This window comes from Fusarium proliferatum (genome assembly GCF_900067095.1).
Source record: "Fusarium proliferatum ET1 genome assembly, contig: FPRO_scaffold004, whole genome shotgun sequence".
Classification (NCBI taxonomy): Eukaryota; Fungi; Ascomycota; class Sordariomycetes; order Hypocreales; family Nectriaceae; genus Fusarium; species Fusarium proliferatum.
In genome coordinates this window covers 2,127,173-2,139,507 of record NW_022194793.1, presented here as the reverse complement: position 1 = coordinate 2,139,507, position 12,335 = coordinate 2,127,173, and the positions used below count along the sequence as shown (strand labels likewise).

Sequence of the window (12,335 nt, the reverse complement as noted above, 5' to 3'; positions counted from 1 at the left end):
GAACCACATTGTCGGTTGTCCTATGCAACCCCGATTTATCCTCAGCTCAAGGTTGCTCCAACTGCTCGACAACACTGTATGTTAGATGAGCGAGTGTAGCCACGGGGAAAATGAGCTTGGGGACGGGAATCAAACGGATTTCGGCTGATTGGAAGCCTTGATGGTTTCTATCCCGCACCCTTGTGTGGCATTCATTGGTGTTTGCTACATGCTTCGTGCCTATAAACAACTGATAGAGCATATGCCGATCCGTGTCACCTAGGATAACAGTTTGTACGCTCCAATCGGCTCCCTGCTACAAAACGGGCCGTGAATCTGACCAGGGACCAGACAATACTAAGATCAATATGAGATGGGTATAATACCTTGGCATGTGCCGTTCTTAGCTGCTCTTATTCTAGCCCTTGATCTGCGAGATCAGATGTTAATATACCGACCTGAGGTGTACACTCAAATAACACACGGCTGTTTATATTGAACTTTGCTCGACTTGAGACTTCCGTCTATATTCTTCCCTGAGAGGCACCACACAGTTGTAAGACTGGAATACATATCGCCATCATGGTGGCCGCTACACAGTTGCAGCCTCCTGCTTCTTCAGCTTCTTCAACAACGGCCAATACAACCGACGTCGAGTCACAGCAGATAAATGCCAAGACCTCACACTTCAATCTAATTCTTGACCAAGTCGGCCTTACTGACGCTGTTCTTAACTACGACTACCCTGGTCATGGAACATCAGACTCACCATATCTTGTTGAGTTCCTCCCGAACGACAGTCGAAATGCATTGAACTTCTCACGGTCAAAGAAGTGGCTTATTACGATCTTGCAGGCCATAGCAACGTTGGCCGTTACCTTCACCAGTACGGCATACTCTGGCGGCCTTTCCTCCATCTTGATGCACTTCCATGTCTCAACTGAAGTTGCCATACTTGGTGTTTCTATGTTCGTCGTCGGTTTCGCCCTAGGACCTTTGATTTGGGCACCCCTATCTGGTTAGACTATCCAAACCCAGGGAGCCCGTTGCTAAGGCAAAGAAGTTCTTCTTGGTATGTGACTGACTAACAGATATTTCAGAGCTCTATGGTCGACAGATTCCATTCTTTGTCTCTTTCATGGCTTTGACTGCGTTCAACGCAGGTGCCGCAGGTGCTCCTACCATGGCGGCCTTGATAGTACTTCGTTTCTTTGCTGGTTCTTTTGGATCATCGCCATTGTCCAACGCGGGCGGTGTTATTGCTGACATGTTTGAAGCACGAGATCGAGGGCTCGCTACAGCTCTCTTTGCCATGGCCCCTTTCCTGGGCCCTACCCTTGGTAGGCCAACCCCTACACAGAGTTCGACACTCTTGATATCGCGAAGAAGACGCTGAGTATTCCACAACAGGCCCCATTGCTGGCGGGTTTCTCGGCGAGAGCGAAGGCTGGCGCTGGGTGATGGGGATGACCTCAATTTTCACCGGTGTGGTGTGGATTGTTAACTCACTGGTGATACCTGAGACCTATGGCCCCTATCTCTTGCGTCGCCGAGCAGCTGTCCTTTCCAAAAGGAGTGGGAAGGTTTATATCTCCAAGACGGATGTTGGTCGTCCTCGCACTACTATTGCCACACAGTTCAAGACTGGGATACTTCGTCCCTGGGTCCTGCTAATCAAAGAACCCATTGTTCTTCTAACCTCGCTGTACATGGCCATCATCTACGGAACACTATACCTCTGCTTTGCTGCCTTCCCAATTGTCTTTCAGCAGGGTCGCGGATGGAGTCCAGGAATCGGAGGACTTGCTTTCACTGGCATCGCTGTGGGAATGCTATTTGCAGTTACTGGGACTATCTTGGACAATAAAAGATACGCCCGAGCTGCCGAAGCTGCCGGCGGCCATGCACCTCCTGAAGCTAGGCTGCCCCCTTCGCTGGCTGGCTCAATACTTATTCCAGCCGGCCTCTTCTGGTTTGCCTGGACCAACGGCAAAGATGTGCATTGGATTGTGTCTATCATAGGCTCAGCATTCTTCGCTTGCGGCTTAGTTTCTGTTTTTCTGTCACTTCTGAACTACCTCATAGATTCATGTAAGTTTGTCACAGCAATCCTTATTATATCATCCGGCTAATTCTCAATGGAAGACGTCATCTTCAGTGCCTCAGTCCTAGCTTCCAACTCAGTCCTGCGTTCCCTCTTTGGCGCTGCCTTTCCCCTCTTCACGACATATATGTATAAAAACCTTGGCATTCATTGGGCCAGTTCTGTTCCTGCCTTCCTGGCTGTTGCTTGTATCCCATTCCCGTTCTTGTTCTACAAATACGGGGAAACTATCCGTATGAAGTGCGAGTACGCTGCAGAGGCTGCCAACGTCCTTCAAAAGATGCGCACCAAGCACGAGGTGATCACGGAGGATCAGGCCGCTGAGGAGGTTCATGAGGCCGAGTTGGAGCGACGGGCGAGCAACGCTCTTCGCCGCAGCTTAACAAAGACTCGCACAAGCAAGTCTATTCAATGAGGCACTCACCAGTACTCCTCAGCTCCTTTTCTCAAATGTGTAATGCAAATTAAGCATATATGGAAGTTTCACGGGACAGGTATCTGGGCCTTAGCATCAACCTTTAGAGAGCAGCATCAAGGTTGGTAAGATCTGAATTTCTCTATCCGTAGTGGGTGTTGGCATAGATGTGGGTTTGGTTCCAATGTAGTCGATACAGGGGCAAAAAGTCTTGTCTGGTCCAACTGCACGATGAGTACAAATGCATTCTAGTAGTAGCACAGAGCAGGAATAATGGTAAAAACGTTATTGAATCAAACCTCGTACCTTAGGTTGCCATGGCTGGGTTCTGTTCAAACCAAGATCTGAATTGTTATGGGCCCCCTCCTCTTTCGTTGCGCCTCTGTCAGTTCTGTTAGATTCGTGTTTTCTCTTCAAACATAATTCGGATAATTAGATCGACCAGTGTGCGACCAGCGTAGCAAGACCTGGGCAAGCCATTGTTGAGCAGATCTTCTTCTTTGAACACCTGGGCATCTCAGGGTGGCACACCGGTTTCCACGTTTGGGCCATTCCCTCAACACGTGGCTCAATGACTAAGATCACCTCATGATCCTCATAATACAGTCCCACGACAAGTTTGATGCGGCATACCGAGTTGACCATGGTCTTCACCATCTGCAGGATATTGATCGTGCAAATCCCTGTTGTCACGCCTAGGGGAGGAAAGAAAACTCAGGACCTTGATCCTAAATGGCAAAAAGACTTAGGTAAATTTGCATAAATTTAGGATATCTTTATTATCTAGGTTTAAGGCACCTTTACTAACCTTAGTATACATTTTGCTGAGTTTATTTTGACATCCTATATTAAGGTCCGGTGTTTTTGTGCTCCCCGAGGCACGCCTATCTCAAACGCTGTGATCCTTCCAGTGGCGTTGGGCTGTGGACTCTGACGAGGGTTGAGAGTACCCATGTCGGGGGCGATGGCATCCTCTGCTTGAGAAACCATCACCAGTTCAATCATGAGGGATAAGGGCTCTGTGATGGCTTTGGTACATAATTTCAGTGGCTTGTTGGGCTCAGTTGAGCAAGGGTAATGGATTGACTGAGGTAGTGCATATCATGCCTTACAGTAACACCCCTGGGTGCATTAAGAGTTGGTACCTTGCATGAGCGTTGTTTACCTAGCGCCACATCTCCGGCGCTAGACCCTGTGAGCTGCACCACTAAGATTTAATGTCCGAAACTTAGAAAGCTCAATGTTCAAGGACGTAAAACACCAACATATAAATTCGTGATAATTATACTGAGCTGATAATGTATGGTATGCTCATTCTTTAAAGCAAATATTCCCCTTGGCTAATGCGAAACTTAATAGATGTACTGTACTGCCCGTTATAATAAATTCGGTAGAGTGCACCTACCGGCTGTCGCTCTTGCCAAAACGTTCTGCTGATGCCTGAAAATATTGCCTCATGGATGCCTGGAATAATCACGTGCACTTATGTATTAACCCGCTCCTCAGCTTCCTTTCCATCTTCTGAATCAAGGATCAAAAAGCGGCGTCGCTATGAACGCTTGGCCGCCACAAGCCAGCCATCACACGCTCAAGTCGACAAAGCACCTATCGAAATCACACATTTGTCGACAAAGCATCCATCGGCATCACATATTCCTATTATCAAAACACCTATCGAAATCCCACATTCAAGCCAACAAAGCACCTATCGAATTCACACGTTCAAGTCGATAATGACCGTAAGAAGCTTGTTGCAGACTTGAGAGCTACATGCTAACAAACATATATAGAATCAATACAATACGATCAACGTCGGTGGTGCTGGTGCTGCTGGTGGTGGTCGGCGCCATGTGCGCTGCAACTACGTAAGTATATTTATTCCCCTACTGCCTTTTCCCTTGATTACAATCCATACGCTTGAGCTCTATCCCTTGGTAAAAAATCTCTTTCATTATCGCAAACTGCTTGGAAATATTCATATTGAGCGCAGTGTGATTATGGTTTCCTACACCTCAACACCTCAAGACGTCAAATCTCCTTCACCTGTTGATCAGACCACTGCTTTCAGGCTTTTTAACTCTCTTGATCTCTTACTCTCCTCCTTCAAGATAATATACTAATTTACATTAATCTACAGTGCCGAAGATAGGGCCATAAGGCTCGTGTTTGCCGTGCCCGCTTGGCAGCAGCGGAGGCAGCCCCCCAGCAGCAACAACCGTGGCCCTTTTGGGTCAACTTCTCGGGCTCCTAGGCGCCGCCGCCATACATTAAGGACTTATTATAAGATTAAGTTATAAGGATTATCAGGTAATCTTAACTATTACGCCAGGTATTAAGAGAATAATTTAATATGAGGTATCCTAAACTTACCCTAAACTTATGCTAAGCTGCCTAAGTCTGTTTATTATTTAGGATTAAATCCTCCCCTTGCCCCCGTCCGCCCTACTCGCCCTGGCCTTGGCCCTACAATGTACCGCGGCCCGGGTGATAGAGTAGATAACCATACGGCAGCTGATGCTGAAAAAAGAATAAGAGAATCACGACTTTTTTTCATCGAGGCATATCATAACATGGTTAGGAAATCAAAGCGTTCGCGAGGAATATGCTTAAACTGGATTATCTTAATTAGGTTGGTCATATACAACAGTCATAATGATCTCGCCTCATTACTCATTAACAAAGTCTACACTAAGACATCTGTCGAAATTGACAAACAAGCCTTTGACATTATCTGAATTCGTCACCACATTAAGCTCCATTCCTATACACCTGGGCACCTTGGTTCCTGAACATGATCGTGTCTCTCCGTTGAAGAACCATCAATGCTCGGTTCAACGCTTGTTCACTGTATCCTTTGCCTTCGACCATTTCCCTCCTGAGTGTAGATAGGCTAGTACTCCAGCCGATAGGCAGGCGACGTTTGAGCTCCGTCTCAAGGCGGTTAACTTCATCGTTCAACTCGCGACTCCCCTGATTGCTGCCCTGGTTGACGGCATCCATTGTAGAGCACAGGAACAGTCGAATGGCCTCATCGACATGTACTTCGGTGGCGATGGGTGAAAGGGTAAGCTTAGCAAGAGACTCGGTGATACGGACAATAGCCTCGAGTTGGCGGACTGTGATGGGAATAGAGGAACGTGTGTTTGCTTCCATCTCAGCAGCATGAACCTGGCGTCGGATGGAGACGAAGTGAGAAGAAAGCTTTTCAGCAGCCTCGGAACTCAACCTGGGTGCGCAACGTCTGCCAGGTATTAGTATAAACAAAATAAGATTGTCAAAGTTGGAATTGCAACTCACGTCTTGCAGTAGGTGATGTATCGTCGCATCTTGTCAATGGGAATTTCAGTTTCAGTCATGTCGTCGGCGCCTCTACCATTCATCTGGATACTGAGAACGTGCTTGGCCATGGTCTCATCCTTCTCGCGGCTATGGTCATCCTTGACAATGAAAATCATATCAAAACGTGACAGAATAGTAGTCTGAAAGTCGATGTTTTCTCCAGGAGTCTTCATATCATCATACCGACCAAAGATAGGATTGGCAGCAGCCAAGACCGATGTTCGCGCATTCAGAATAGTGGTGATACCCGCCTTTGCGATAGAGATAGTCTGCTGTTCCATAGCCTCATGAATTGCAACGCGATCTTCGTCTCTCATCTTGTCAAATTCATCAATACACACAACTCCTCCGTCAGCCAGAACCATGGCACCACCCTCGAGATAGAATTCCCGAGTAGATTGATCACGTTGAACAGATGCTGTCAGACCTGCAGCGGAGGAGCCCTTTCCCGAGGTGTAGATAGAGATAGGAGCCGCTTTCTCGACAAATTTCAGAAGCTGTGACTTGGCTGTACCGGGGTCGCCAAGAAGCAACACGTTGATGTCGCCTCTTAATTTCATTCCATCGGGAAGAATTTTCTTCGAGCCACCTAACAGCAAACAAAGAATTGCCTTCTTGATATTGCGGTTACCGTAAATAGAGGGCGCAATGCAGTCGGCCATCACGTTGTATATATCGGGCCGTCTGCTGAGCTCCAGAAATTCTTGCTCCTCTTCCTCTGAGAAAGTCGCATTTCCCTTGGCTGCTTGATCGATATCTGTCTGGATTCCAACCGCTCTGAGATAAGGGGTACGGATGGCTACAGCACCACCATTGGAAGAATTCTTGGAAGCCTTGTTTTGGTAGATCGAGAAGATGCCCATAACAGTACATCTCGATCCGGGAACCACCCTATTTGTGAGGTATCTGTCAGCTGAGATGAGAACGTGTCGAGGCAGTTCTCCGACAGGGACTTGGTCGGGTGCCTCTTGGAGCTTGATGATCTGTTGATCAACAAAGCCAGACTTTTCGTGAACAACAAAGTAGGGATCTAAAGGACACTTTGGAGTTGGGTCATTGGGAACTCGGCTACGAGCACATTGTCTAGGCAAAGTGACACCTGTGAAGCCACCTAGGACAGGGATGTTTTGTGTGTGTCCGCAGTTGCGGCATTGGATATGGAGTCCTGTCGCCTTAGATGACATAACAGAGGCGCCGATGACAATACCCGGGACTCGCACCAGTCGCGCAATGGTCACGGAATCGAGGTTACGGATCGAAACGTCGTCGGCATTCGAGTGAAGGAGAAGTTGGTGATCAGGGATCTCGGCCTTGGGCTCATGGGGGAAGACGATACGGTGTGTGCATTTTTTTAATGCATTTTCAAACTATTGAATTGTTAGAGATTTGTATGTTGCGCGCTGTGTGGCCCCTACCAGAGGGATAATCTCTGCTGGCTCAGATGTCAATCGGTGGGCGAGCTCTTCGTTAAAGCTGATCAAGTCGTTGATGTTGACATCACAGAAGTATCTCTTGAGAAGGGCATTCTCTCGGAGTTGATCTCTACAGCACCGTTATTATGAAGAACTGTCGAAAAGCTAGATATTTGGGGGCAAACCTGTAGACGAAGTTGTTATCCAGTCGAAAATCAAGGATGAATGTTTCAAGCTGTGTCTGGAGCTGCATTCGAGTATCGCCATTTTCAGCGTAGCTCGGCTCATAGACGTGAGCCGAGTAGATTGATCCGCGGTCCATTGTGTATCTGCGTGATTTTGAATAATCTGGTGAATCACTCCTTTCTTTTCGTTGCAAGCCCAAAAGTTGACCAGGGAGTTTGGAGATCTTGTTTGTGGATCGATGGAGGGGCTTTGCTCCGCAAGTTGGAAGGGTAACCTTAGGTCAATTTACGCGAAAACGCGAAGTCCCTGGAGACGCGACGCGTGTGTATAGTGGTTGCAGCTCTACCTAAAGGGACAGTTATCAGAAGCTCAGCGCTTATCATCACGTGCCAACGCCAAGGCAATAATCGGTTTAGGGGGGGCAGGTTGCGTAACTTACAAGGTGTCTAGACGGCGAGGTACTGAAGGTAATATTCAAGACCATTTTTGGTGATGATGGCGCATTCTTGATTCCGATCCTCCCTTTATTTCTCTTCACTTAATTGTCCTTTCACATCTTAGCTATCATATACATTTGACGGTGCACATTTTGTTTGCAATCCTTTGAGCGATGATACCCTACTAATCTACATCCCACGTTCACCTCTGAAGCTGTCCTTGCTTATCCGGATCTCCATTGATCATGTTCTCTCCCAGCTCTCCCAACGCTACCAAGTCTGCGGACAACCTTGCGGCATTGTCGCCTATAGGTCGCGGGGAGCTTCCCTTTCATAGGTAGTCTTATGTGCCTCTATTATATACCAACAAACGGGACTAACTTGGTCGCAGCAACAGCCACAGACATGCTCAAATGCATCCCTACCCGTCATCACGACGTGGCTCTACAGCGAGCTCCATTCATTCAGTAGGAGGTATTCTTGACAGTGCTCCCAGTAATTTAGCAGCTTCAGTATACGAGTCAAGTCAAAATGGTTGGTTTTACTTCACGGATCTTTCCATCGTAAAGCTAATCTCTTGAAGCCATCTCAACCCTTCTTCAACCCCCAATTGTACGAACTGGTCTTCAGCCTCACACCTCAGCACCGGCCTCAACCGCACATAAACCCCCGACGGCTCGGGATATCCCCCCAGTAACGTTGACAAACATCACAAAGGTCGACGCTGAGGAATTCAAACCCTATTTGTCACAGATCGGAAGCCTATACGAACAGCTTCAGCGCTTGAAAGATAGCGACGAGGATGTCAACAAAGAGCAGCGCACTGGCCGGCAAGATACCACGACCGAATCGAGTGGTGATGGATACTTACGGCCGGGGCCTAAACCTCGTCCAACTCGGAAAGGCTCGACTGCATCACTTTCTTCGATGAACTCGAATGATGGTCACAGCCCTGTGAGAAGACAAAGTGCTGGCTTCATTCGAAGGTCCACGCATGGACCCCCTCCTCTATCAACGATCCCGACTGTGTACTTTGACGATGAATTCCATCTCGAGAACCCCCGAACTTTTGACATTGTGAGCGAACGATCCGAGGTTATCCGACCCGCCAACGCCAATGATGGGCAAAGCTCACTCAACGGAAGCGCTGCCGCGCCAAGGAAGGCTCTTGCAACCAATGCAATTTTGCAAGAGAAGTTGTCTTGGTACATGGACACTATCGAGGTTCATCTAATCAATTCCATCTCCGCCGCATCAACAACGTTTTTTACTGCCCTGGGATCGTTGAAGGAACTCCACTCAGAGGCCGCGGAATCCGTGGGGAGAATTAAGACACTCAGAAAAGAGCTGAAAGCTCTGGATGAAGAAATTGCAACCAGAGGCCTCCATGTTGTCTACCAGCGAAGGCGCCAAGAAAATCTACGTCAACTCAACGATGCTGTGCTTCAGCTGAGGCAGATTGCGGATGGCCTTGCAAACTGTGAGACGCTAGTGGACGAAGGGGAAGTCGATAAGGCACTGGCGAATATCGACTCTCTTGAAAAGCTTATCGCAGGCGAAAGGGACGCTACTACTGCAAATGAACCTGAGATTCAGTTGCGGGACCTGCGTTCAGCTTCAGCTTTACAGGGCATCCACGCGGATCTAACAGCTTTGCGGTCTCGCATAGGAAAGGCATACGAAACCAACTTTCAGAATATTCTAATACGTGATCTACGACGACACGTCGAATCTGTGTCATCCCAAGAGATTCTTCTCAGGTGGAGCAACGCAGCTAGTCGATCCAAAGGTAGCCATGCTAGGTCTCCTTCAGTCTTTCCAACCTATCTCACAAATACCGATGAGTTGAAGACCGAGCTGCTGCCTAATATGATTGGTCTGCATCGAGCAAAACATATCGCCGAAGCGACTGTTGCTTACCGAGAGTCTGTCTTGCGTGAAATCCGAAACTTGATCAGACGCCCCTTGCCCAGTTCTACAGATGATGACAATGAGTCGATGATGTCAGTCTCTACTGCAAGTGGTGGCCGTCATCTGTCAAACCAGGAGAAGTCTTCCATTTTGGCACGGAATCTTCGCTCTTTGGATCCTGAGGATGGTGAGGACCTTCTGATCAAGATCTACATTGGAGTCACAGAGACACTCAGGAGACTTACGACACAAGTCAAGGTCTTGTTGGAGATTACCAGCTCCCTCACTGAGAGCCCACAAGGAGAAGGGTTGATGTCCCCCACAGTCAGATCACCAATATCCAGTCCGAGGCCAGATAGATTCCCAAGCAATCCTATGAACAGTGCAACAATCGAGGTTCAGGAGGAGCTCCATAAGAGCCTTGACGTTACTAATCTCCTTGGCCAAGCTGTCGACGTGGCAATCGAGAAAATCGTCAAGGTCTTAAAGGTTCGAGCAGAGCAGACTGCACAGTTGCCATTGACCCTCTTCCTCCGGTACTTTACACTCAACCTCTATTTTGCCACCGAATGCGAGTCGATCTCTGGCCGAAGCGGCACGTCACTCAAGAATGTGGTTAATGGACACATTAAGGACTTCGTGCAACGGAATCGCGATGCTGAAATGCAGAAGCTCGCTCAGGGTATGGAATCTGATCAGTGGAATGCCAAAGACTTTACCGAGAAGAACACCGAGTTGCTTAATACCATCCTGGGCAGCAGCACGCATGATCCTCATGAGTGGACAGACAGTACCAAGATTTGGGTACCTAGTTCGGAATTAGAGCCTGTCAATGAGGACGATGCAATCGAAACAAACGGAACCGGCAAGGAAAAGACCAGGACTGCTACAATCGATTCAGAGACGTTCATGTTACCAAAGTCAGCCATTCTATGTTTAGATGGAATCGCCAAGTTCTCTCATCTGATCAGTGGTATACCGTCTATGACTGTTGATATTGCGACCTCATTGATCGCGTATCTTCAGCTCTTCAACTCGAGATGCACCCAGCTAATTCTTGGTGCCGGGGCAACGCGGTCAGCTGGGCTAAAGAACATCACCACCAAGCATTTGGCCTTGGCCTCCCAGGCGCTCTCATTCACAGCAACTTTGATACCGCATGTTAGGGAATTTGTGCGACGTCACGCTGGATCCGGAGCGAGCGTATCAAATCTCATGGGTGAGTTCGACAAGATTAGACGACTACTGCAAGAGCATCAAGATAGTATCTACCAGAAACTGGTTGAGATCATGGGCGGCCGCGCTGCCATTCACTCACGGACGATGAAGACGATCGACTGGGAAGCAGATGGAGACAAGGGCGTCCATTCATACATGGAAACATTGGCGAAGGAGACAACTACTCTGCATCGTGTCCTAACGAAGCACCTCCCCGAGACATCAATCCAGATGATCATGCTTCCTGTGTTTGCTAGTTACAGGGATCAGCTTGGGTCAAGTTTTAGAGAAGCAGATCCCAAGACTGAAACTGGCCTGAAAAGGTACGTTCTGTTGAGTTTTAACTAGGCAGTTCAACTGACCATCTCCAGTATGAACAACGACATTGAATTCCTCACGACAAAACTCGGAAAACTGGATGGCTTTGGGGAAACGGGCGAGTATCTGCAAAAGATCATTAAGTCTAAGCAGGTCAAGGCAGTGGAGCAGGTAACAGAAACGCCCGCAGATGAAAAAAGAGATGAAGAATCCAAGGAGAGTGAGGCGGTTCCTGCATCGGAATCCACGGCGGAGAAGGAAGAGAAGTAGATATTATGACAACTCAACTAATAGCACCTTTCTTTCGGGCGAATGATCGAGAGGAGTCTGGTTGCACGAAGTGCCTCCTTGCAGAACAAGCACCAGCAGTTGCATTGCTGACGTTCACTCAATCCCGACTCGCCTTCGATAGGCGGAGATGTAGACAATGAGTTAATGTGAAAGATTCGCCTGACGTCGAGTTCACACCACACCACAGATACGCTCTCACAGTTGAGAGCTGTTATAGTTCCGAGTTATAGTATTGTGTAAGCTAGCTAGATTGGTAGTTCTCGACTCGAGCCTGGCGTCAAGCTTCCCTTTTTTTTTCCCGCAACCCGCATTCCAAGCGAACTGCATTCCAGTGTCTCAAGCCCCATCCAAATACCTGTCTTCTCGTAAGCAACTAGGCTTGAATTCCCGACGGGAGGAAGCTGTCAAGACTTGGCGAGAACCGCTTGCTCGGGTTTCCGAGATCTCGGCAGGGCCCTCAATGGCGCAACGCTACCTCTTTGTGACGTAGAAGCTGGCCTCTTAACGTTCACTACATCTGATGGTAAATGCTTAGCTTCCCTTTACAAGTTGAAAAGTCAGTTCTTTTTTTCTTTTTCCATTCTCAAAGCCAGGTCAATCTGAGATTTTCTTGCCAGTGACAATTCCCTTGTACCATTATCCCTTGTGCACATCAATAAAGCCAATCCCTGAAGGCACAGACCAAACAGGTCTATCCGTACAGTCTGAGCTTTTATATGCGACTC

General features: G+C 48.0%; 4 protein-coding genes across 4 annotated transcripts; 3 read left to right on the top strand and 1 right to left on the bottom strand.

Moving 5' to 3' along the window:
* Positions 1-561: 561 nt before the first annotated feature.
* On the top strand, positions 562-2,498 carry FPRO_04866 (uncharacterized protein; the record flags this gene model as incomplete). The annotated part of the gene is made up of 4 exons (XM_031230423.1): positions 562-997; positions 1,080-1,319; positions 1,390-2,070; positions 2,125-2,498. 4 exons carry the CDS (start codon positions 562-564, stop codon positions 2,496-2,498), a joined length of 1,731 nt encoding a protein of 576 aa, XP_031080561.1.
* A 1,436-nt stretch (positions 2,499-3,934) lies between these two features.
* Positions 3,935-4,647, top strand: FPRO_04865 (uncharacterized protein; the record flags this gene model as incomplete). Its single annotated transcript, XM_031230422.1, has 3 exons — positions 3,935-4,237; positions 4,289-4,363; positions 4,636-4,647. 3 exons carry the CDS (start codon positions 3,935-3,937, stop codon positions 4,645-4,647), a joined length of 390 nt encoding a protein of 129 aa, XP_031080560.1.
* A 599-nt stretch (positions 4,648-5,246) lies between these two features.
* On the bottom strand, positions 5,247-7,571 carry FPRO_04864 (putative cell division control protein nda4; the record flags this gene model as incomplete). Its single annotated transcript, XM_031230421.1, has 4 exons — positions 5,247-5,739; positions 5,796-7,204; positions 7,253-7,379; positions 7,435-7,571. The coding sequence occupies 4 exons, from the start codon at positions 7,569-7,571 to the stop codon at positions 5,247-5,249; spliced, it is 2,166 nt and encodes a 721-aa protein (XP_031080559.1).
* A 546-nt stretch (positions 7,572-8,117) lies between these two features.
* Positions 8,118-11,589, top strand: FPRO_04863 (uncharacterized protein; the record flags this gene model as incomplete). The annotated part of the gene is made up of 4 exons (XM_031230420.1): positions 8,118-8,209; positions 8,264-8,406; positions 8,456-11,324; positions 11,373-11,589. The coding sequence occupies 4 exons, from the start codon at positions 8,118-8,120 to the stop codon at positions 11,587-11,589; spliced, it is 3,321 nt and encodes a 1,106-aa protein (XP_031080558.1).
* Between the last annotated feature and the right edge of the window lie 746 nt (positions 11,590-12,335).